The 23,242-nt window shown below is 35.7% G+C and overlaps 1 protein-coding gene across 1 annotated transcript; it reads right to left on the reverse strand.

Annotated features, from left to right (window-relative positions):
- Positions 1-1,048: 1,048 nt before the first annotated feature.
- Positions 1,049-2,733, reverse strand: LOC132040291 (zinc finger protein CONSTANS-LIKE 5). Its single transcript, XM_059430931.1, has 2 exons — positions 1,819-2,733; positions 1,049-1,462 (listed from the first exon to the last, which is right to left on the reverse strand). Exons 1-2 carry the CDS (start codon positions 2,587-2,589, stop codon positions 1,085-1,087), a joined length of 1,149 nt encoding a protein of 382 aa, XP_059286914.1. The 5' UTR covers positions 2,590-2,733; the 3' UTR covers positions 1,049-1,084.
- Between the last annotated feature and the right edge of the window lie 20,509 nt (positions 2,734-23,242).

Below are 23,242 nucleotides of genomic sequence, written 5' to 3' on the forward strand. Positions count from 1 at the left end.
ACAATTATAATATTTCCATACCATTTCCCTATGAGAAGTTTCAGAAAAATAAATATAAAAAAGCTGATTGAACCATCTTTAATATTTAATATTAAAACAGATCTACTACGTGTCCATTTAAGCCTATTTGTGGAGTCACAGCTGGCCTCAACAAACCAATCAGAATTTAATAACAGATCTTCAACAACTGTAGTTAAATAGAAACGAAAAGAAAACTAATACTAATACTTTGCCTATTATTGGAGTTACCAAATACCCATCCATAAGCACATAAAAAAAATAAAAAAATAAAAACCTATTGGACATCGGATAATTGGAAATGCAGCTTACACTAAAAAATAGAAATAACTATTTTCTTTTCTTAATTATTACTATAAGTTAAAACCGAAGGAACGATGCCGTATCATGAATTAGGCGCAATGAAACTGGCGCCGGTTAAAATAAGAAAATTAAAAAAAATAAAAAAATTTGACTATTAATTAGTTACCAAAACACCTTCCATAGTGCATAAAAAAGTTAAAAAACCAAAAACCCATAGGACATTTAGGGTTAATTCTAAATACAACTTATACTACAACAACAACATATCCAGTGTAATCTTATAAAGTGGATTTGCGGAGGGTAGCGTGTACGCAGACCTTACCCCTACCTCGGAGATAGAGAAGTTGTTTTTGATAAGACCCTCTGCTCGTGGAAAAACGAGATGCAGTTATCTGAGAAAACAAAAGTATAACTATTTTCTTTTCTTAATTATTACTAGTGCGTTAAAAAAGAAGTAACGACGCCGTATCGTGAAACAACACAATGAAAATAAGAAAATAAAAAACTAATACTTTGACTATTAACTTAGTTATCAGAATAACCTTCCATAAGTACATAGAAAAAAAAGTTAAAAAACCAAAAACCCATTAAACATTCGGGTAATTGGAAATACATCTTATACTAAAAAAAGAAATAACTGTCTTTGGTACGCCTCTCAACCCCCAGAAAACTAGGGATAAGATCTGTGTGTATTCTATCGTCTTCAGACCCCACTTGCGATATTACATTAGTACGTTGTTGTACTTTAATTATCACTAATGCGTTAAAACAAAGGAACAACACCATATAGCGAATCAGGCACAACATTAAAATCATTGCCTGAAAAAATCTTGTCAATATCAGAGTCAACACCACCAGTGCTAACCATTCTCTTAGCAAAACGACCTTTAATTCTTGGCCTTTTTTCTGCATAAGCTTTTCTTGAAGCATATCGAATTGTTTTCTCAAATTTTCGATTTTTTTTCTTTTCTCTGTACCTTAATACTCTTGCTTCTCTATCTAAACCAATTAATTTTTCACCTTGATTAGCAGAATTTGCTAAATCAAGATTGTTGTTAACATTTTTGATAAATGGATATGATATTTCTGAAATTGAACTTCCATCTGGTACAATTCCAACATCTAAAGATGATGATGACACCTGAAAAATTAAAAAAAAGGAGAACTTTAGCTTAACTTTCAAGAAATTGCAAATTTGGGTATGGGACTCTAGCTAACAACAAGAAAGTTAGCTTAACTTTCAAAGAAATTTGCAAATTTGGGTGTTGGTAAAAAGATGGGTTTTTTAGCCAAAAAAAAAAAAAGAAAATTAGCTCAACATACAATAAATTGCAAATTTGGGTGTTAGTTAATAAAAAAAAAAAAAAAAATTCAGGAAAAATAGCTCAACTTTGAAGAATTTGCAAATTTGGGTGCTGGTAAAATGAAGGGGTTTTCAAAAAACCACGAAAATTAGCTCAACTTTCAAGAAGAGAAAGATTTGTTTTTGGTACTTACACTTTGACTGAGTGATGGGGTGTTGTAAGATTTGATGACACTTTGACTGAGTGATGGGGTGTTGTAAGATTTGATGTGAGATTGAGTGAAATCAATCTCAAAATGCTTTTCTTGATGGTGAAATGGTATTGGTTTTATTGTAGTTTGTACTGGTACAACACTGTCATTTGCTGAATTGTATTGAAGTTGTGATTGTGTGTCTATAGAAGCAGAATAATCAAAATCAAGAAAACTTTCTGATTCTGGAAATAAGAAATCCATTGATTTGATTTCTGTATTCAATGGAAGTTTAGAAGTTATTGTGTTTGGTGGAATCCATGGATCAGTGTTGTAATCTTTCTCATGATGTCCAATACAAGTAGGGGCCATTATGCCCGTGGTTGCGGTCGTGGTCGTGGTCGTGGACGTGTTGATATCGTTCGAACCGTTGATTGAGAAGAGGAGAGTGGTGGCGGTTGACTTTACGACGGACTCAACGGGGTCGTAGAATGGGACAACCGGGACGCGCTCGTGGCGCTCTGCCAAGGGGTTGGCGGAGTGGATGTCGCGGTCGCACGTGACGCAGAGGGCGGCCGCGTCAGCCTTGCACGTGACGCTGGCTGCCGCCTGCTCGCAGACCTCGCACATCCACACACGCTCGTGGCTGGCGTGCAGGCACGTGTCGCAGGACAGGCAAACGAATATGTTGTCTTTCCTGCAAAACACCAGCGCGGCGGCCAGATGGCAATTCTCGCACGATTTTGTCATCCCGGCCGCCGCGCCGGTCTCCATATTCCTCCAGGGAAGCAATTGAGGCCTTCTCTCAATATGCCCATATTATTCTTCTTCTTTCTTTCTTTTTCTTTTTTTTTGTTCTTTTTTTTTTGAGGCCTAAAGCTGATGGCTAAAGCTTTGTTAAGAGTGTTGAATTTTTTTTTCGGTTTGTGAAATGAACAGCTATTGCTTGTGCTTCTTAAGGGAAATCTTGATGCTGACGAGTATAGGGGTGACACGTGGGATGAATTTTGGCCACAAAAAAGATTTATATGACAAAGCAAATGATATTATTTTGTATTAATTTGTCATATGTCTGTGCCGACGTAGGGCCAACTTTGAGGGTAGTGGGTGGATTTTTTTTTTTTTTGTTGTCTGTGGGGGTAAGTTGAAGGGGTGTTATTAAATTATAAAGATGAAATTTGGGTGGAGGTTGATTGTGATGGGGCGACTTGTTTTAAGTTTTTATGAAAATAAAGAGGAAATCTAGAGTTAGATCACGAGAAGAATGAGAAGTGAAAAGTTGTAAGTAAAGCTTTATAGCTTTTCTAGTAAAGTTTGGTTATTTGTAGATAGTAAAATGAGATCACAATACTTTATGTTGGTATTAATATTGGAACTCCAATTAATTCAAATTTACTTCCCTTAAGGCTCATTAAACGAGAAGGCACCCTACATAAAGTAGAGATAAAGTCTGCGTACATTGTACCCTCCTTAGATCTCCTGTGAAATTACGTTGGGTATGTTGTTGTATTGTCGGAATTAAGGACAAATTATTTTCCTATATACATCATAAAAAGGATTACACCTAACCCCATGTGGTTAAATGTCTGCCTTTTGTGGATTATAATAGGTAACCACTAACCAGTATGTTGAGCCAACATTGGAGTAGTTATCATTCTCAAAGGTGAGTAAAGCTATGAAAAGATTGCTTGTTATACCTTAAACAAAAATTGTATTCTATGTGAGAAAACGAGTGTTTTCAAGAAATAGGTTAATATCACGTATGGTCACGACTTATTTTGCTTATGGTAATGTCGTAAAATTACTTTTTATTACATTAAAGTAATTAACTAAATTTTATCCACTATAATAAGTCATAAAACTAGTGATGTTCAAGCGATTGAACTGTTATAGTGCAGTGGATATATTAAAGTTCAATTATCATAGGTTAAATTAACCATACCACCAAAGGATGTGGTGCAGCGGATGAGGTTACTCCTCCCTTAATCAGAGGTCTCGGGTTCGAGCCCTGCTTATGAAAAAATTCTTGGTAGTGCTTTCCCCCGAATGAGGTCCTATGTGGAGCGAATCCAGATATAGTCGGACTTCAATGTAGATACCGGGTGGAAATCAAGAAGAAAAGGGGAGGGAAAAAAAAAAGAGATTTTAACCTTAGAAAGAAGTTGATGATGTGAAGATTGAGAGGAAAAATAAAGAGTAAATAGCTCTTACCTAACTAATCGCCTAGTCCGGAACCAAAATGCCCCCAAAAAAATTATTTTGAACCAAAATACCCCAACAACAAAAAAATGTTACAAAACTACATACAGCGCGATAAAATATTCGCTAAAGCACTAACTTAGTAACGGATGCGTTAAGTGCTTTAGCGCGATCTTTTAATGTCTTTATATTGTCCTACACATAGCGCATTAAAATATTCTTATTTATAGGACTCGCCATTTTCCACTAACGACCTCTTATTACATTTTCACTCCTTTTTACGTAGTTTAGTCGTATATTAATCATGCTTTGAGACTCGGAGCTTGATATTTTATATAGAACCTTACTTATATTTGTACAATTAATAAGATAGGCTCAATACATCAAGAATACACAATACTTTGGATTGTCGTTTTAGTGGTTGAAAAGTGCTCGAAGTCCTTTTTTATTTGAAGACTTGTAGTCATTAGCTTTACGTTATTTATCTTTTAGGATTTCGTCTTATTTTTAAATTAATGCTTAACTTTATTTTGAATGTGTCACGTTTTTTTTTTATTATCAATTTAGGATGTGAAACTATAAACAATAATAAAGACTAAGATAATATTTACAAATATGCGAGAAAATATATAATATTTACGATAAATTGTCTGTATTAATGTATATATGTTTATCGAGGATGGGTCCCACATGGTATGCGGGAGCTGTCACTGAGCCTAAGGCTCGTACCATCCCCGCCCCCTCGCCGTCGTCTCCCGCCATACTTTTTTTCTCTTAATAATAGGGCGCTCCAAGTCATCATCTCATCTCTCTTCCCGCAGCGTGCGCCCTTGACGACGAGAATGTGCTTCTTCTTGGGATGCGGTCCCGCTCGCACGGGCGAGAACCTCATGATGACACGGGTGCGGAAACTCGGACTCTTTCGTCGGGAGTTGCCCCGCGAGCGCTTAGAAGGATGAACTTAAAAAATATGTAATAATTAGTACCATTTCTTATTTATATTGAATACATTAACGTTATTTATTTAATCAAACTTGTGTGTCGACGGGCGCGAGTAGGCTCGAGATGGGTACGTAGGCTGCGAGATGGGTCGGTGGTGAATATGAGGTAGTCTCCTGGACGAGATCTTTGTTCGAAGCCCAAGTAAAGGTTATAAAAATTAAATAAATATTTACTTCATATTGAATAAAATTAATTTTAAGTAAAAAACTTACATGCGCCTCGGTAGTCTCATGAGAAGACACCTCTGCCTCGGGTGATGAGAGAAGGCTCCTGAATGGGTCGCTTACGTGGACCACATTTGGTGCCAAATCCTAAAATATGAAAAAAATGAAATAATAAATAACATACATATTTAAAATAAGTAATTTAAATAATCAAATATGTATATTAAATATTGACCTTATATTGAATAAAATATTATTTTTTTTTAAAATAAAAAAGCTTACCTATGGCTCGACAGTCACATGGGAAGACATCGGCGCTCGGCAGACCTATGAGAAAACGCCTGAGTGGGTGGCTCTGGTGGACCCGGCGCGCGAATCTAAAATATAAAATATTACTAAATAATGAGTAACATATATATTTTTAAAATAAATAATTTAAATGAACAAATAAGTATTTTAAATACTAACCGGAATCAAAAACTCATCGAAGTCAAGAATCTTGGCTCCCTCTAAATTCCCACAGGTCGCTCATCAGCTAATGAAGCGCGTAACGCCGCCCAATCAACGTTATCATGCTCCTCGTATGCGTTACGCTCGGTTTATGATGAAGACCGGGTATCTCGGAAGTAAGAGCGCGGCGTAAACGTAAGTGAGTCCCCGGGTGTTGCCCGTCGATGCAGAATAGGCTGCGGATGGACTAGACCAATGAACGCCCTGCGGAATGGGATCGGCCTCGTCGCCTCATCTACCAGATGGTGTCCTCCGCCTCCGGGTCCTCTGCAACGGCGGCACGCGTCCTCTACGCGCACGGCATCCTCTGGCAGCACGACGTCCTCTGCCAGCATGGCCTCCTCCTCTGGGAGCACCACAGCCTGTCCCCACACTGGCGGCGCACGATACTCGGCCTCCGAACGAGGCTCCTCCTGCGCCTAATCTCTCACACTGCCGGATACCCGTCCTCGGATATCCGTGCCATCTCGAACGCGAGCCGCAAGCTCGGGGTAAGGCATATGCTCTAACCCCCGAGGTGCGTAAACGTTGTACGGCCACAATTTGCATTTGTGTTCAACGAGAAAAAAGAAAAAAACTATTTTTTAAAACGTAACAATTAATGCAATTAAATAAATCTAAATACGATAAACTTACCAATGCCTCGTGCGCCGCGAGTGCGGTATCCTACATCCCTAGGGACGCGGGCGGGTTGCCGATCAATCGGCGTGTGATCGATGATACCGGCCCGTATGATAATGCTCGATGGGAGTCGAAATGGGCGACCACGCTAAAGTGCCCGACTTTGTTCTCCCGACGATGGGTGGACATCCGTGAAAACGGAAAATCATCATCGACGGCGGCCGATCGTCCCGTAGTAGTGTCGGAGCTCATGACGGTCGTCGGGGGTATACTGTGTGTGCCCAAACTGTCGAAAGACACGCTCGGGCATGTGGTCCTACGATGTCCGGGTGTATCAATGGACACGCGACCTCCCAAACCTCGACACATACCGAAAAGGCCGGCAAACCATCTAATATAGCGGCGTACGGCGTCCGTATAAATAGGCGCATAACATATAAATACAAATCGGTGACACACAGTAGAAAAGATGTTTAATTAAATTATTAATGTAAATTTAAATAGTTTTACGCGTCGTCGAGTCATATGATCAAGGCCGGTCCGGAATGCGAGAATGCGTGGTGCGTATCCATATCCGGTCAAAACCATTTGTCCACCTCCTCGCATAAGGCATGTCGATCTCGAGGGGTGATGCCTAGGTACGGTGAAAAGGCGACGTCCTCTCACGCCCATAAGCTGTGGCGATAATTAGAAAATACGATTTTTAAGTCGTCGTTTCAAGAGGTTTGTCTACATTAAGGAAGGCACGCTTAAAATATTAGCGGAGAAGAGTAAAAAATCCACACGCGTCTCGCGCGCTGAAAGCCAGACGCTCGGCACGGGCATGTGTAAAGATGCGCCAAAACGCGCCGCCCCCTGTAGTCTCCCAAGCGGTCCGGATGCTCGAAAACGAATAACGTAAGCGTGAGGCACCGGATGAGTTCGGGAGCAAGATGCCCAGAATATAATAAGATGCCCCGAATATAATAACGCGGTACAAACGGGCATGACGATCAACATCGTCTGCGAGTGCGTCCACCCCGGATGCGGACCACTCCGAATAAGTGCGAGTGCACTAATCTTAACCGACGTCGTACGAAATCGGCCCTCGGCATCGGGCGTGAAGTGGGTGAGCCTGAAATTGACTGTCGCCAGCGTTTGACCGGGGAGGAGGCTCGTATCGAGTGTATAGTGGCTCTCCGTCTACCCGTAATCAAGAGGACCTCGACGTCACGAAGTGTAATCGTGGTCTCGCGGTGCGAAGATGGAAGGTATGTATCTCGGCTTCGCCTCGGCCATGGTCGTGATGAGCACCCGTCGTGTTGAACGACCAACGGACACGCGACGGTAGATGCCGCCCCGAAACAATATCTCCGAAGACGCGAGGGTGTGGGGGGTGCTCGCGTAAAAAGTCCGCGCTCTGCGGCTACGGGGACGGAGCCTGGTAGATATCCCTATATCTTGAAGCCCATTAATAACTGCGACGCTATGATTGTCTTGCAAAGACAATGCGATCTATCAGTGGGCCACGGGTGAACGACGGGCCCCGGGGGAACATCGGAGCCCAGAGGAACATCGGGCCGGAGAGAACATTCGGATCCATGAAAGAGTTGATGCAGCAAACTAAATTAGTCATTATTCTTGAAGTGAAAGATAAATTATATTAACTAATTAACAATTTGTAGGGAATATGTGAATTATGTAGTATTATATCTTGTGAATAATTAACATGGGATATGCAGTAAATTTAATATGTGATAGTAAGGACACGTATGTGATGGCAAAGACTTTTAAGTTAATTACTTTTGAATTATGTGATGGCAAAGACTTGTTAAGTTAATTAGTTTGGAAATCGAAATTCGGTAATATTTGCTTAGAACTCGATTTTGAATATGTGATATATTTTTAGTTGACCAAATAGCCAACACGAGCTACGATAAAATTAGATTAAAAGAGTATATTCGTCGACCACATAGTTTCCTACAAACTTTACATTTTTTTCGTTAACTTATGTATTTATGAAAAGAAGAACTTTAACTATTCTTTTTTAGATAATCTTTTTTTATTTAACATATATATTCACGCTTTTAAAATAATATAGATTAACAATTCATAATCATTTACAACTTGTTTGGATGGTTATTACCTATTGTATTATATTATGTTGTTAGTTTAAATACAATGTTTGCTTTGATTGTTACTTTAATTTTATTGTTATGTAACGACGAAAAGGTCTGTTACATGTAACTACGGTTGATCCTATACTGATACAATACAATACAATACAATACAATACGATCTGATACGATACGATACAATGTCGATACAATACGATATATTATGAAGCGGTACATAACAATCATCAAACAAAGTGTTAACAACATAATAATTCATTACCAATCAGCTTCTTTCAATTCATAAACAATATTTAACGGCTAATAAATTCATAATCAATATTTAACAAATAATCAATTAATAGAAATAATAATTCATTAACAATTCATAAATAATGAACAAATTAACAACTCATAAACATATAACAAATTAACAATTCATAAATATTTAACAAATTAACAATTCATAAATATTTAACAAATAATATGAATTAAACCAAAAAAAAAAAAAATCGAAACGAGTGGCAAAAGCCAGCACAACGAATCGAAACAAGAACAAAAAAAAAAATTGATTTTTTTTTTTTTGAGAAAAATAACGGAACTAAATGTTAAGCGTGCTTAGAATATAATGTATATAACAAAATAATAACAAAAGTTCATAGTAGAAAACCTTAATCGAAGATTTTTTGTAGAGTTATTTTTAATCGAGGTTATGTCAGCTTTTTCCCAAAATTCAAACTTAGAATCTTGCTCCTTGACTTGAATATCCGAATCTAAAACTTTTGACGAAATTTAATAGAAAATGACGTTTTTGGATGTGGGGACTTTAATTTCGCCTCTCCAATGGCGTTTTCAATTTTTTTGGCCTTTGGGGACCAAAGTGGTGGAACCCGACGGGTTTTAATGTGGACTACTATAGCGCAGTATTTTACTGCGCTATAGGTGAGAGAAAAATTTCTATAGCACAGTAAAATAATGTGCTAAAGCACTTAACGGGTCTGTTACGGTTAAGTGCTTTAGCGCAGTATTTTACTGCGCTAAAGATAGTTTTGTAACATTTTTTTGTTGTTGGGGTATTTTGGTTCAAAATGATTTTTTTGGGGGCATTTTAGTTCCGGACCCACTAATCGCCCTAGTGATGAACTAGATGTCTTTGGATGTGTAGAGCAGTCGCGGAGCTAAAGAGATGGCTAAGGGGTTCAACTGAATTTTTTTCGCCAAAAAATTATACTGCATAAACAGATTAAAAACAATTTTTTTATTAGTATTATATATGGACAATGGAATCACTTAGCATAAGAAAAAATTCTAGTGTTGTGGTAAAAACAATTCCTCTGCCCTCATGCCAAAGTTATTATAAACTCCATCAATTATGATTCTTTGCACCTAAAAATTTAGAAGGTTTATTGTAAGAATTAAATCGGGTAGATCATAAACAAAAACTCTACTATAACAATAAAATCTCAATCAATAAATTTATTCTTAAGTTTACTTTGAACATCTTGGGAATAAAGTCAGAAATTCACGAACTAAGTGTCTTTTATCCTTCTATGGTTATTGAAGAGGAAGAAGCGAGTTAGCGTTATAAGACGTTGTAAAAGAGAAGTTAACGCTCACCAAAACTGAATAATAACCCCGGAACTATTAACCATGTGTAGTAGTTTTATTTTGAAAATATTTTCTTTATCTTTAATTTTATCAACTGGTCAAGTCAGTCCACGTGGAGCGACTCACAACCCAAACTCAATATCCGACATTTTTTACCTAAAAAAAAAAAAGTTATAAATTACATTTAAAGGATTAGTTGACATTCAATATTTGAAAAGACTTTTTGGATCAATTTTATTTTATGTATAAGTTGTTGCATGAGGGCAAAGGAATTGCATGATCCCTTTACTTTTCCCTGCATAGGTTTCCAGTTTTGTCATTATCAAGCATTGAATAACGGAAGCACCACTTCAATTTTGGATATCAAGAATTTTAATTAAAAATATTTCCCTTTCCTAATGTAAAATTGAATTAAAGAAGTTTCTTGAAACCAAAAGCGTGTACAATTATAGCATTTTCAAATGATAGACATGGATGGTTATATAAATTGACTATGGAATTTTTCAAAGATATGCATATGTTGAACAATTAATGAGGAACTTGAAATCCAATTAAATAAAATTAGTCGAAGGTCTTGTTATTAAAAGAACGTGAACTTTTTTTTCTTCAATTCATATTGTTGATCGTTACAACAACAACAAGGTGAAATCACGTCGTCGTCTGCGAAAAGGAGTAGAGTGTGATGCAGATCTTCTCCTATCAGCAGTGGGGCGGTCGTTTACGAAAAGCGCACTTTCTATAATAAAATAAAGAAGAGATCAGATGGCCAAAATTTAAAAGCATACTAAAATGAAAATAACGAAAACGTAGCGGTGGTAAAATAGTTTGCAAAGGACGGTGCGTCAGCGAGGATAAAATAAAGATAATCAACGTACATAAAATAACATCTTATTTATGTACTATTTGGCAAATATGACTCCTAACATGAGACGGAGAAAAAAACACATAAATTCAATATTAGTTCAGCGTAACTTTATGGGTAACATATTAATATTGAAAATTGAAAATACTCCCTTTAAAAGAATCGATTTGCATGATATCCAGAAAAAAATGACATTCAGTAAAGCCAGAGATAGTTGTCAAAGGACAATGATTCTTGACCTTCAATAATCATTGATGATAGACCCGAAACAAAAATACTTTTACTAGTACTACTATTTTATTAGGCATGTTGAGTTTCACTCTTTCAATAATGTTTTACTATTTCGTTCTTATCAATTAACAGGTTGGGCCGGTCGAATTGGCACCCACTCCAATACTTAAGTCAACGCCTCATTCATTCTCAGTCCATTGAATTCGAGATTTCTGATTAAGAATGGCGATATACTTTTCATTCCATCGTAATTTTTAGTGTAACAAATATAATCTATATTGCAGCTCAAATTAATTGCACATATTGTCCAATTTGATCTAACCGACTTCCATCAATTTATCCCCCGGTTATATCATCATGAGTCCAAAAGCAGCTGTACTATATGGATGGGTGTTATGCTCTATAAAACTGTTCATTTTACTCTCTCGCATTTTTCATATGAAATTTGCATAAAATATCATGTAGACGCTTTCTTCAAAAGCTTGTCCACCTAAAATCCTATCCATCCTTCTCTTTAACCCACTCTCGTGTGCCCACCTTCTATCATGGGTCACACATTTAAATAAGAAAAGTTGTAGATAAAATAACTATTATGAAAGTAAGATGAATGGTTATTTACGCATTCTTAAGAGATGATAGTACTTTTAGTCGAACTTTTAACAAAAACTTCCAAAACATGTACTTTAAAAGGTATAAAAGTTCCAGCAAAAGCAAGAAAAGTTATATCATGAAAATATTTAGGCCTCGTTGCAATAATTGAAGTGATACGATTTTTTTTTTTTTTTTTTTTTGCGTTATATGCAGAGTTTTTAATATAATGAATCAAACATATTTTTTTAGTTATGAGAAATATATTATTTTTAATTCATAACACAAAAGTTTTATATTACAAGTTAAATATTATTACTTGTTATTATTCTTTCGTATGTAATTAACCAAACGACCCTCAAGAATACAAATCAGAACAGTACAAACTTCCCCGCATTTACACTAAATCAATGAATATATGATATTTATTGGAATACACACAACTATATATGATTAATTAATGAATATTTTTATTTTATTAAACCACTTAATTATATAATAAATTGCATTAATATCCAGTAAAATTCATATATTTAGGCGAATGTGATTTAGGGGATGTATATTTCTTTTATAGTTTTTCATTTGATGTCCAGTATCTGCATTGGGATTCGAATAAATTTGTATTCTTGTCAAGAAGTCTCACATCGGGAGGTAACTACGATCAAACTCGAAAGATATGGTTAAGGATAAAAAATAAAAAAATAAAAAAGAAGAAGAAGAAGAGAACTTACCACTGTACCAGAACCGGCTATTGACGGAAAAATACTCCTCCCTCCGTTCCAAAAAGATTGTCCTCTTTTAATTTGGCACAAAGTTTAAGAAACAAAGAAAGACTTTTGAAATGGCAATCCAAAATATTTCGATATTTGGTGTAGAATCATCTTATAATGTTAAATTGTTTTTAAATATAGTAAGAGAATAATTTTTTTGAAACAGACTTAAAAGGAAAGGAGGACAGTATTTTAGGAACATCGGGAGTATATTACAAAATACGGTTGCAAGTTGCAACAACTTAAGTATTAATGAAGTAGCCAGGTCATGACTACTTGTAAAGCATATAGTATTGAGTAAAGAGATATCATAGGCACAAGACAGGCTATGAGTAGATCATGTGACCTACCAATTAATTTTTTTTATTTAACCGTATGTTATTAGGGAGCGTTGATCCATTTAATTCAAATTTGATTTTTGTAGCGCTCATTTAAAGAAGAAATACTCTGTATAAAAATAAAAAGTCTTATTTCAAAACTCGACCGAATTATTTTTTGTAAGAGAATAAAGAAGAGTTATGGCTCAACTCGAAATTAAATAAATAACAACTACTAATACTTAGCTTATAGTTTACTAAGAGTAACAGTTATGAGAATCTTTTTCACTTGCATAATCCTAATATGTTAGGTAAAACACTCTTTGCTTAAGGTATATTTCAAAATGTCAGAACTGCGATATCTGATTACGAATCAAGAATATTACATGTTTTTTGTGATAAAAATAAGAAAAAGATGTCTTGAAAAATAAGATGACCTCATGCTATGCGTAATCTTAAGATGACCTCATGCTATGCGTAATCTTAGGAGAAATATTATTATCTGTAGATAATTCTACCTAGAGGAAGAAAAGAAGAAGATAATTCTACCCTAAAAAAATAAAAAATAAAATTCTACCCTCTCAAGAAAGTTATGGAAAGGCCAGAAAGACTTTTTGAGTGTCGAACAATCACCAATTGCCAATCAGAAAATGATATTTCTTCATTTATTACCTCTTTTTTTTCTTTCTTCTTTTCACTTTTTTCTTTTTTCTTTTTCATTTGATTTGTTTATATGTAGTTATTTTTTATTGCTCTTTTGTTTTACTGTCCATTTGTCCTCTTGTACAAAGTGGACAAATGGGTCCCCTATTTGTTCTCATGATATAAAGCAGGGTGGGTCCAATGTCACGTGCTTCACCTGCTATTTGACGGGTCTAGGGAATTAAATTTTTTTTATTAAACTTATATATATGGAAAAACTTTTATCTTATTCGTCCTATATAATTTTTCGACGAAAAGAACTCAATTAAGCCTCGTTAATGTCCACCTAATTCTGGCCCCTTGTTGTGTCCTAGATTTATAAGATAGTGTGTTATTGTAAACTATTTTGCTAGACTGGTTCATTTATACATTCTTTTTGTGCGGATTGTCCTTCAAATGCGCTAGGCTTCAATTTTTGCCCCTCAAATTGCTGGTCAATAATTTTTGCACTTCGCCTACAAAAATGAATGAAATATTCTTAGATTTTAGGTTCGAATTTCAGCTCAACAAAAAAATTCACAAAGCAAGATTTTGCAAAAGTTCTGCCTTATAAGGCATAATTTAGTTATGACTTAAGGAAAATTATGCCTTATAAGGCAAAACTTAGTTATGTCTTAAGGCGAAAGAGGCATTAAATTATGTAGTTCTGAGTTATGTCTTAGAAGCTAAAAGTTATGCCTTAAGGCATAACTTAGAACTACTGAAGTTATGCCTTAACTTTTGCCTTAATGCATAACTAAGTTCAACCTTATAAGGCATAAATTTTGCGAAACTTTTGCTTTGCGATTTTTTTTTTTTGACTAAACTGAGGTTCGATCTCGGGGTATTTTCAGCTACTTTTTTAGGCAAAGGACAAAAATTAAAGACCGACAATTTGAGGGGCAAAAATTAAAGACCACCCCAAAATAGGGGCAATTGTGCGAATTGCCCTCATTTATATTTCAGTTAGGAGCAAAGCTACAGTTCCGCTTTTGAATTCGGTAAATTCCGATAGTTTTGATCTAAATTTTGTATTTGTGCTAAAAAAAATCTATTTAATATGTATAAATAATTTATTTAAAATTCAATAAGTTACAATTTTTTTAGAATCTAGAGCCTATAAACTCAAAAATCCTAACTCCACTTATGACTGATTTTATTTGGAGTTGTCAACTTGTCATGCGTCAATGTTTCGATTGTCATGTTGGATTTTAAATCTTTTAGTTTTGTGTCTTTTTTGTTTAACCAACTAGTATTCAATATTTTCTAGTAACTAGATTAATTCGAATTCACCTTGCGTAGAATCTATAAACGGGGAAAGTGTACCCTACCAATGTTTTTCCATTCCTCGTGTTTGAATGCAAAACCTCTAGCTAAGGTTAAAAGGACATCATTCAGTCTATCACATTCCCCACTCATTTTTAGCTTCTTGGCTCTTCTCTGAGAAAAGCTCACCATCTTCTCTAGAGAGAGACTATTTGTTAGTTAAGAGTGTGTGCCATGACGGTCGTGTGCTCACACGAGGATGTGTAAATAACATAAATTACCCACAATCGATTCTTACACAAAATCAAACAATTTATTCTTAACAAATACAATATAAATTAAAGCGACAATATATATGAAAACATATATTTTGTTTTAATTAGTTTAATGTAAACGACGAGTGCGAATAATTATTTATCATGTAAAAGGTGAGGAGTGGAGAAACTAAGCCTTAAATAATTAAAATTTGGATAGGTGGAGAGCACCTGTGATTTTGAATACTTAGGGTTTGCGTTACATATGTATATATTTCAGTTCCTATGAATAACAAAATCATTAGTTTTACGAATCTTCAAGCAATTTGAGAATTTCAACGCTTCACATACAAAAGAAAATTTTCTTTTGTCTGTAGAGAAAGAAGGAAGACTAATCCTTGATACTGAAATTTATACTCCACCAAGATATAGGGGATCGTCGATTTTTTAGAAGAAGCATGCAACCCTTGTTAACCTACTCCATGATAGCCGATCCGACCCTAGTAGATAGGGTCGAGACAATAACTATCCCGTACCCCACCAGACAGTGGCGTACGCAGAATTTTTAATAAGCGGTGTCTCTATTTATAGAAGAAAAGTCAAACATATTAATTATGCGTTTAAAAGCAAGAGATTGTTTTGACCCATGGGTTAAGTCTAATTTTAAGCTAGAAGAGGTCTTGGGTTCAAACTATATAACAACAATTTTAAGCAAAGAGCTTATATTTACCAAAAATATGTTTAGATTCAGGTTTGAACTTCCAACATCAATGAGCAAAATCAGGCACTGAACCAACACGCCAAGCGGCATTCAGTGTCAAGGGGTGTGATTTTTTTCAGTATATCATATATCCATAGTATTCACATACATGTTTAGTGAAAAAAAATCCCGCGAAGCAATATCGCTTGACACCCCTTCGTACAACATGGGTCCGTCCCTGCCACCAGAAACAGGGTACCTACAGCCAATACGGCCAGTTGTATAGTAGTGTTACTAGTTGATCTGTGGCTCTTCCTATTTCCCTGCTTCCATGGCAGTACCCTAACAGGGTCAAATATCGTAGTACGTGCCTACAAGCTCCTAAGGTTGTGCATACTGCATAGTAATTGTGATGTCCGGATTACCAGCCGGATGACCATCTTATTATGTCACAATCTCAAAATCTCCATCCTTGCAGAAGAGGGGGGCCACTACACTATTAGAAGTGTGTTGGACATGTTGGGCTCAGCTTGAGTTCTAACATCATTTTTTTGGTGCGGTTTGACCTTCAGAGGCACTGGTTTTTTATTTTTGTCCCTCAAATTGGTGGTCTTTAATTTTTGTCCTTCACCTAATACCCTGAGGTTCTGGATCAAGCCCCACCTCAATAAAAAAAATAAGAAATTTCGCAGGGCAGAAGTTTGGATTTGCAAACTCTGCCTTAGGTAGAGTTTTGCACTGAGGTAGGGTTTTGCATTCAAAACTCTGCATGAGGCCTAACTTTGCTAAGAAACTCTGCCTTGCGATTTGTTTTTTTTTTTTACTGAGCCGGGGTTCGAACCGCAAACCTTATGGTATTATGTGAAGGACAAAAATTAAAGACCACCAATTTGAGGGACAAAAATTAAATACCTGTGCCTTTGAAGGTTAATCGTGCAAATGACCCATCTAACATTGGGCCTGCTGAGAGGCCCAAAATACATTGAAAACACCTATGTGACAAGACCTCCTTTCTGTTGGGTTTACCTAGACGCAAGCTAACTACATTTATTGAGCTCATTTAATTTAGGGACAACTATGTATATATACATCTTAAGGAGAAATATTTACAAAATATGGCGATAGTTTTATATTTACAAAATATAACATTACAAACCCTGTACAAAACATGCTTTTAAAAAAAAAAATTATTATTTTGTTATAATATTTTTTTATTTTTTTATATATTTTTTCGCTCAAAATTTTATGTATGAAATGTGTATATCTCGCTCAAGGCTTAAAAAGTTCGCTCAAAATTTAGTGTATGAAAACGGTATGAACAATGTATGAAATGTGTATATCTCATTCAAGGCTTTAAAAAGCCGCTCAAAATTGTGTGTATGAAAACAATATGAAATTTGTATCTCACTCAAGTCTTAAAATTTCACTCACATTTTTGTGTATAAAGTTCATGTTAGATTTCTGTAAAATTAATATAACTACAACAACATTGTATACAACTTTGATGCAACATTCAAGACTTAAAATAATCGCTCAAATTTTTGTGCATGAAATGTGTATATCTTACTCAAGGCTTAAAAAGTTCGCTCAAATTTTATGTATGAAGAATGTATGAAGTGTGTATATCTCGATCAAGGCTTAAATATTACACTCAAAATTTTATGCATGAGAATGGTAAAAAATGTGTATATCTCGCTCAAGACTTAGAATTTCATTCACATTTTTCGTATATAATGTTCATATTAGGCTTCTAGAAAGTTAATACAACTACAACAACTGTTACATTCCGTATTTTGTACCCTCGGGTAAGTCAAGGCAAGTGACACAAGTTGCTTATGAAAAATGTTAAAGTTGGAATATTAAGAAAGACCAGGGGTAAAAAGGTAAATTCGCAAAACGACTCATGGAAATACGGAGAAAGGCTAGGGGCAAATTTGGAACTACGGGAAATGTTTTTCATGAATTAAGAGAAATTGCTAGAATTTTCAAGAAAAGGGGCCACTTGGCCGTGGACCCCACTTGCAATATTTGGCCAAATAGAATCAAGCCAAGCTTGGGGCAAAATGTTCAATTATTATTGGAAGGGACTATATATATATATATGGGGAAAGATGACTAATTCATCTTATTTCCCCTAGAGTTTTCAAGAGACAAGAAAATCAAGAAAGAGGAGAAACAAGGCTTGGCCATTCGGCCTTGGAGAAAAAAGAAAAAAAAATCGAGAGAAAAAAAAAAAGAGAATTCTCAACTTGTCCTTCATAGCCAAACAATCCCTTGAAGGGTTCCTAGTAAGGTGAAGTGAATTGTGGAGCAAGAAGAACTCATAGTCATACAAGTTGTTAATTTGAGACAAGTGAAGAATTGAGGAAAAGGTAAGGTTTAATTCCTCTTTTGTATGTTATGAGTGTTTATGCATGTTGTGGAGTATGAAAATGGATGAAATTCATGTGTTATGGAAGTGTGTGTGTGGTGCCGTGAGTGTATGTGTGTGTGTTGTGTGTTGCATGAAAGATTGAGTTAGTTTTATGTTGAGTGTATGGAAATATGGAAATCCATGAAACACATGCATATGGAGGGTCGGCGAATAGTAGGTGGTAGGTGTGTGGTGAATTGATTTTATTTAAAATGGAAATTGTTGTTATGGTAGGTTCTATGATATTAGAATAAAGATTTAATGGTTTGGAGGAATGAAAATTGGGTTGTTGTGATTGAATTTGAAAGAAGGAAAAATGTTGTTGTTTCATAAATTGGAAGATATGGGTAAGTAGTATGTAGATGGTATTGTTGGAATATCATGTGAATTACATTGTATTGAGTTATATTGAATTGTATGGAATTGTATTGACTTGCATTGAAAAGAATTGAATTGAGTTGAATTAAATATAAGTGGCTTGTTGGTATTGTTGGTTGACGATTTGGCCGAGTTTCATTCTCGGATTTGTTGAGTGATAATATGGCCGAGTCGAATTCTCGGAGATGTTATATGTATAGGGGAGGTGCTGCCCAAATTTTGTTTATAAACAAGTATTGGTTGAGATTAACAATTGGTAATTGTGACCAAATTGTAGATTTTGGCGAACTTGGAGCTTGAGTTTGGAGACGTGTGCAAAGCGGAAAAGGTATGTGAAGTCCACCTCTCCTTCCTTTGGCATTATAGGCTGAAATCCGACCCTCGGGAAAAGCCCTACTCCTCGGAAACGACACCTAAATTTGTTCCTTTTTCGTTCAATAGAATTGAATCCATAACTTGTGCCTTAAGGTAAAGTAATGTTCAAACGTCCGAAACCTTTGTAAATGAAATCGAAATGCCTTGAAATCTCGTGGATGACCCAATGGGACATAATGACCATGTTTTTATGTTCGTTACTCGAGCCTCGACGTACGTGCTTATCGCTTTCCATGACTTCTTTCATAGAAGCTTTATAATTTTATTTTATGTTTTCTCGTGGTGTTGTCGTTCATTGATGGTCTCGCCTTATAATGATTGTTCCTTCAAGGCGGGACGAAGCGACCGTGGTTATTCCATAAAGTGAGCCTGGGGCTACCGACCTTACGTCACCCCGATGTACACACGACTTTCCTTCGGGTTCTTATGCACACGCTTATATGATATGTACATGACATGTATATGATATGTATATGAAAATGGGGAGGTTTGGGGAAGGGACACATGTTGCGCTATAGACGCATTGCCACCGGTCGGTGGCGTAATTCCATCCCGACGCGGACACACGGCGAGCCGACGCACTTCGCTATGACTTGTTCTATTTTCACATGTATATGACAAGAAATGTTTTGAAAAATATATATAATAAGCAAGCATGACATCCGCACGAGAGGCACTTACAGTACGTATTATCCTTTTATATCGTTATATGATCTTGGGTCCCACATGTTGTTATCGCTCATATGTTACATGCTTCATTGTATTATTTTCATGGCTTACATACTCGGTACATCGTCGTACCGACCCCTTTTCTCCGGGGGCCGCGTCTCTCATGCCACGCAGTAGACAGTTGACGGTTCGACCCCCTAGGAGCTTTTCCAACCAGACGTGCCGAGAGGCGCTCCGCTTGTTCGGAGCTTCGTTTTGGGTACTATTTTTGTATATGTATATGTAGACGCAGCAAAGTCAGCTACTTATAATTACATGTATCGTGTTTAGAGGCTCGTAGACAGATATGTACAGTCAGATGTTTTATAGTTTAGTTGTCCTTGCCGCCGTGCAATATGTCAGCACAGTTGACCACTACTTGTTTATATGTATGCTGCCATCGATGATGTGAAAAAAAAAATTGCTAGTGTTCATACGGCCCACTTAGTAATAAGAATAAGACGTATGACAAGGGGGTGCCCGGTACAAGTATCGGGTACTCGTCGCGGCCCCTAGTTGGGTCGTGACAACAACATTGTAACAACTTTCATACAATATTCAAGGCTTAAAGTTTTCGCTCACAATTTTGTGTGTGAAAATTATATTAAAAATTTTGCTCCTACATACACATTTCATACATTTTTCATACAGCTTTCATACACAAAAATTTGAGGTCATTTTTTAAGCCTTTAAGCAAAAAAATTAATTTTTTTTAAAAAAAATATAAAAATTATTTTAAAAAAAATTAAAATAATTTGTTTTAATTTTTTTAAAAAAAAATATATTTTCTGAAAAAATATATGAAAATCCGTCATGTTTAGTAATATATTGTTATGTTTTGTAAATAAGGAAAACTATCGTCACGTTTCGTAAATATTTCTCCTTAACATGTATATATATGTAGTTTTCCCTTTAATTTAATGTAAATATGTAATTAGGCAGTTAGTGAAGTTTTGTGTCGATTCTCCTGTAAATGCAATGTAAGTCAGTTGTTGGCTTCAAACCTCATTTACCATTTCATCGATTCTTTATGAATCTTTCAAAGATAATTTTTACTTTTATGAATTTTGGCCCCAAGTTTTAATTATTAGGTGGCACGATTCCAATTAGGATTAGCACTGATTAATTGGAAGGAATTTCTCTGAGCGTCAAAACAAGCCCCCAAGTTTTAAAAATATATTTTTGTCCAACGATTTTAAAATATAAAATAATAATTAATCTAAGCTTCCAAACCAACCCCAAGTTTTAAAAAAATACATTGTTGTTCGAATCTAATTATTAATAATTTCCCCAAAATAGAAAAAAACCAGCTGCCCCAACTATTTCTTCTTTTTCACGACTGCCGCCATTAATTCCCTTCCTCTAGCTTGTTCCAGATTGTAAAATTGTTCAAATTCAGCCCTGTCCCCTTCATCTTGCTTGTATTTGTCGCCCTTAGCTCCCTCTACTCGTCCCGCTCCTTCATTTTTGTTTCGATAATTTTCATTCAAATCGTCGAAATTGGTCACCATTAGTGAGTTCCATTGCTTGTGCATTAATCGCAATAGTTATCGTCGTCTATATTTGCACCTGGTAAGTTGTAAAATTCGTTATTCCTGTGCATTTGTGAGGATTTGATTTTGTGGTTTTGCAGATCTCTACAAATTCTTTTTAATAAAAAATTAATTTTTTTCCAGCTATTTCGTGTTTAATCAACCTCAGTGTACAAGATTTATTTGATTGAAGTTATTATAGACGAGTTATTATTTTATTAGTTTAGTTTAGTTGTTATGGAGGACGGTATAATACTAGGGGAGAGTATTTTGGTGAATGGGTGGAGACTTCAGATTGTTGGATTTCGCATTTAAGAACAAAGATGACAAGTACCAATTGAAATTCAAGGTCATGTACATATAAACAGTTGGTTGAAAGCGTCGTTGAAAGTGGTCACTGAATTACTCGCCGAGTGACATGACGATTAGTGTTGCGTCTGCAAGGGAAAAAATAACTCCTGCATTCATAAAGATAGATTATCATGTCCGTCTATATCTTCTTGATATTGCTAGTGATAGTTCTAAACCCATTCTAAGGATAAATGTGACTAAGAGCTTTGTTGGATGTTCAAATGCCACGACAAAGACATCACCCCCTCCCACCACTACCATCTTTTGTTGAAGAATCAAAGAATAATCCTTGTCAAGAAAATGACGACGTTTTTGCCGTTGGTTTCAACAAATATGGTTATCAGAGGATGCTACAACACAACTCAACCAAAGTCTTACAATGACACATGTTGTTTTCATGGGCAAACATCAATGATCAAGAAAGCGTTTGTAAATGCATTGATGCTAGCTTTCATGAAAATAAATTATCAGTCGCGAAAAAGGTGTCAACGCCATACTACAGATACTGGGGAAGCATCTGTATCCAGAAAGAGGAGATATAAATGCTCAATTTGCAAAAAGTATGGCCACAAGAAGACCACCTGCCCAAAAGCTTTATCACACAATGGAGACTAGGGGTGGGCGTTCGGTTCTTCGGTTCGATTTTATCAAACTTCGGTTTGGCTATTTCGGTTTGGATTTTTTGAAGGTGGACACCGAACACCGAACCAAACTAGTTCGGGTCGGTTCTTTCGGTTTCGATTTTTTGAAGTTTGGTTCGGTTTCGATTTTTTCAATTCGATTTTTTTGATATGATATTAGAAGCGATTCCATTTACACTAATTTATATTCTCAAAAGCAACAAAACATAAAACTAACAAATTAAAATCAAAATCAAACAAACAGGATACACAAGAATAGAAAACCATAATCATAATATAGGATTACTAGGTGTTATATACATACAGTAAGAATAATTAAAAAAACACATAAAGGACATACATTAATCTTAAAGACACATCCTAGTCACCTTTCTTTGTTAAGGATATTTGATTTTCTCAACTGAAGTGGAAAATTAGGGAGACAAAAGCAAAAGAGAGCTTATTACAATTGAGTTTTTTTTTTTTTTGCTTAAACTTAATAGGTCTGGACTATTTTAATTTTTTTGGGTAATGTATAAATTTCGGTTTAAATTTTGGTTCTTCGGTTCGGTTTCATCAAAGTTCGGTTCGGCTATTTCGGTTTCGATTTTTTGAAGGTGAACATCAAACACCGAACCAAACTAGTTCGATTCGGTTCTTTCGGTTTCGGTTTCTTGAAGTTTGGTTCGGTTCGGTCCGATTTTTTGATTTTCGGTATTTCTGCCCAGTCCTAATGGAGACTGATTTGTTTCCTTCAAGAAACAAAGGGAAAGCAAAAGGACAACAGGCCGAGGAGACTTTCTCGACTCAACCCTTGAAGAGAGTGAAGGCTGTAAGTTTGAGATCAAAATTTTACCCTTCTCCCCTATTAGAAGGAAAAATCAAATAATAACCTCTGTTTTAGTAATGTTCCTTCAAAACTAGTCCTATTAAGAACTTTTTTTTTTTTAACTAACGAATAATCATGCTAAGGAAGGTAGTTGGAAGTTACTATCCAAGTAATGATGGATTTAAAACTTAAATATTGTAGGATTGAATTGGGTAAGTAAATTCTAAATTGTATATCTAACTTAGTCTATATACATTAGGTTATGCAAAAATGAGTGTGTATATGTACCTATTGTGTTGTGTACATGTATACGTATATTGCACACAATTGACTTCATGGATGATATTCAAGGGTT

This window comes from Lycium ferocissimum, chromosome 12, assembly GCF_029784015.1.
Source record: "Lycium ferocissimum isolate CSIRO_LF1 chromosome 12, AGI_CSIRO_Lferr_CH_V1, whole genome shotgun sequence".
Taxonomy (NCBI): domain Eukaryota; kingdom Viridiplantae; phylum Streptophyta; class Magnoliopsida; order Solanales; family Solanaceae; genus Lycium; species Lycium ferocissimum.

Excerpts from the sequence above, each read along its gene's own strand:
- LOC132040291 (XM_059430931.1), bottom strand. The coding sequence starts at position 2,589 with ATGGAGACCGGCGCGGCGGCCGGGATGACAAAATCGTGCGAGAATTGC. Across the intron at positions 1,463-1,818 it reads CCCCATCACTCAGTCAAAGT|GTGTCATCATCATCTTTAGA; the intron begins GTAAGTACCAAA and ends TTAATTTTTCAG.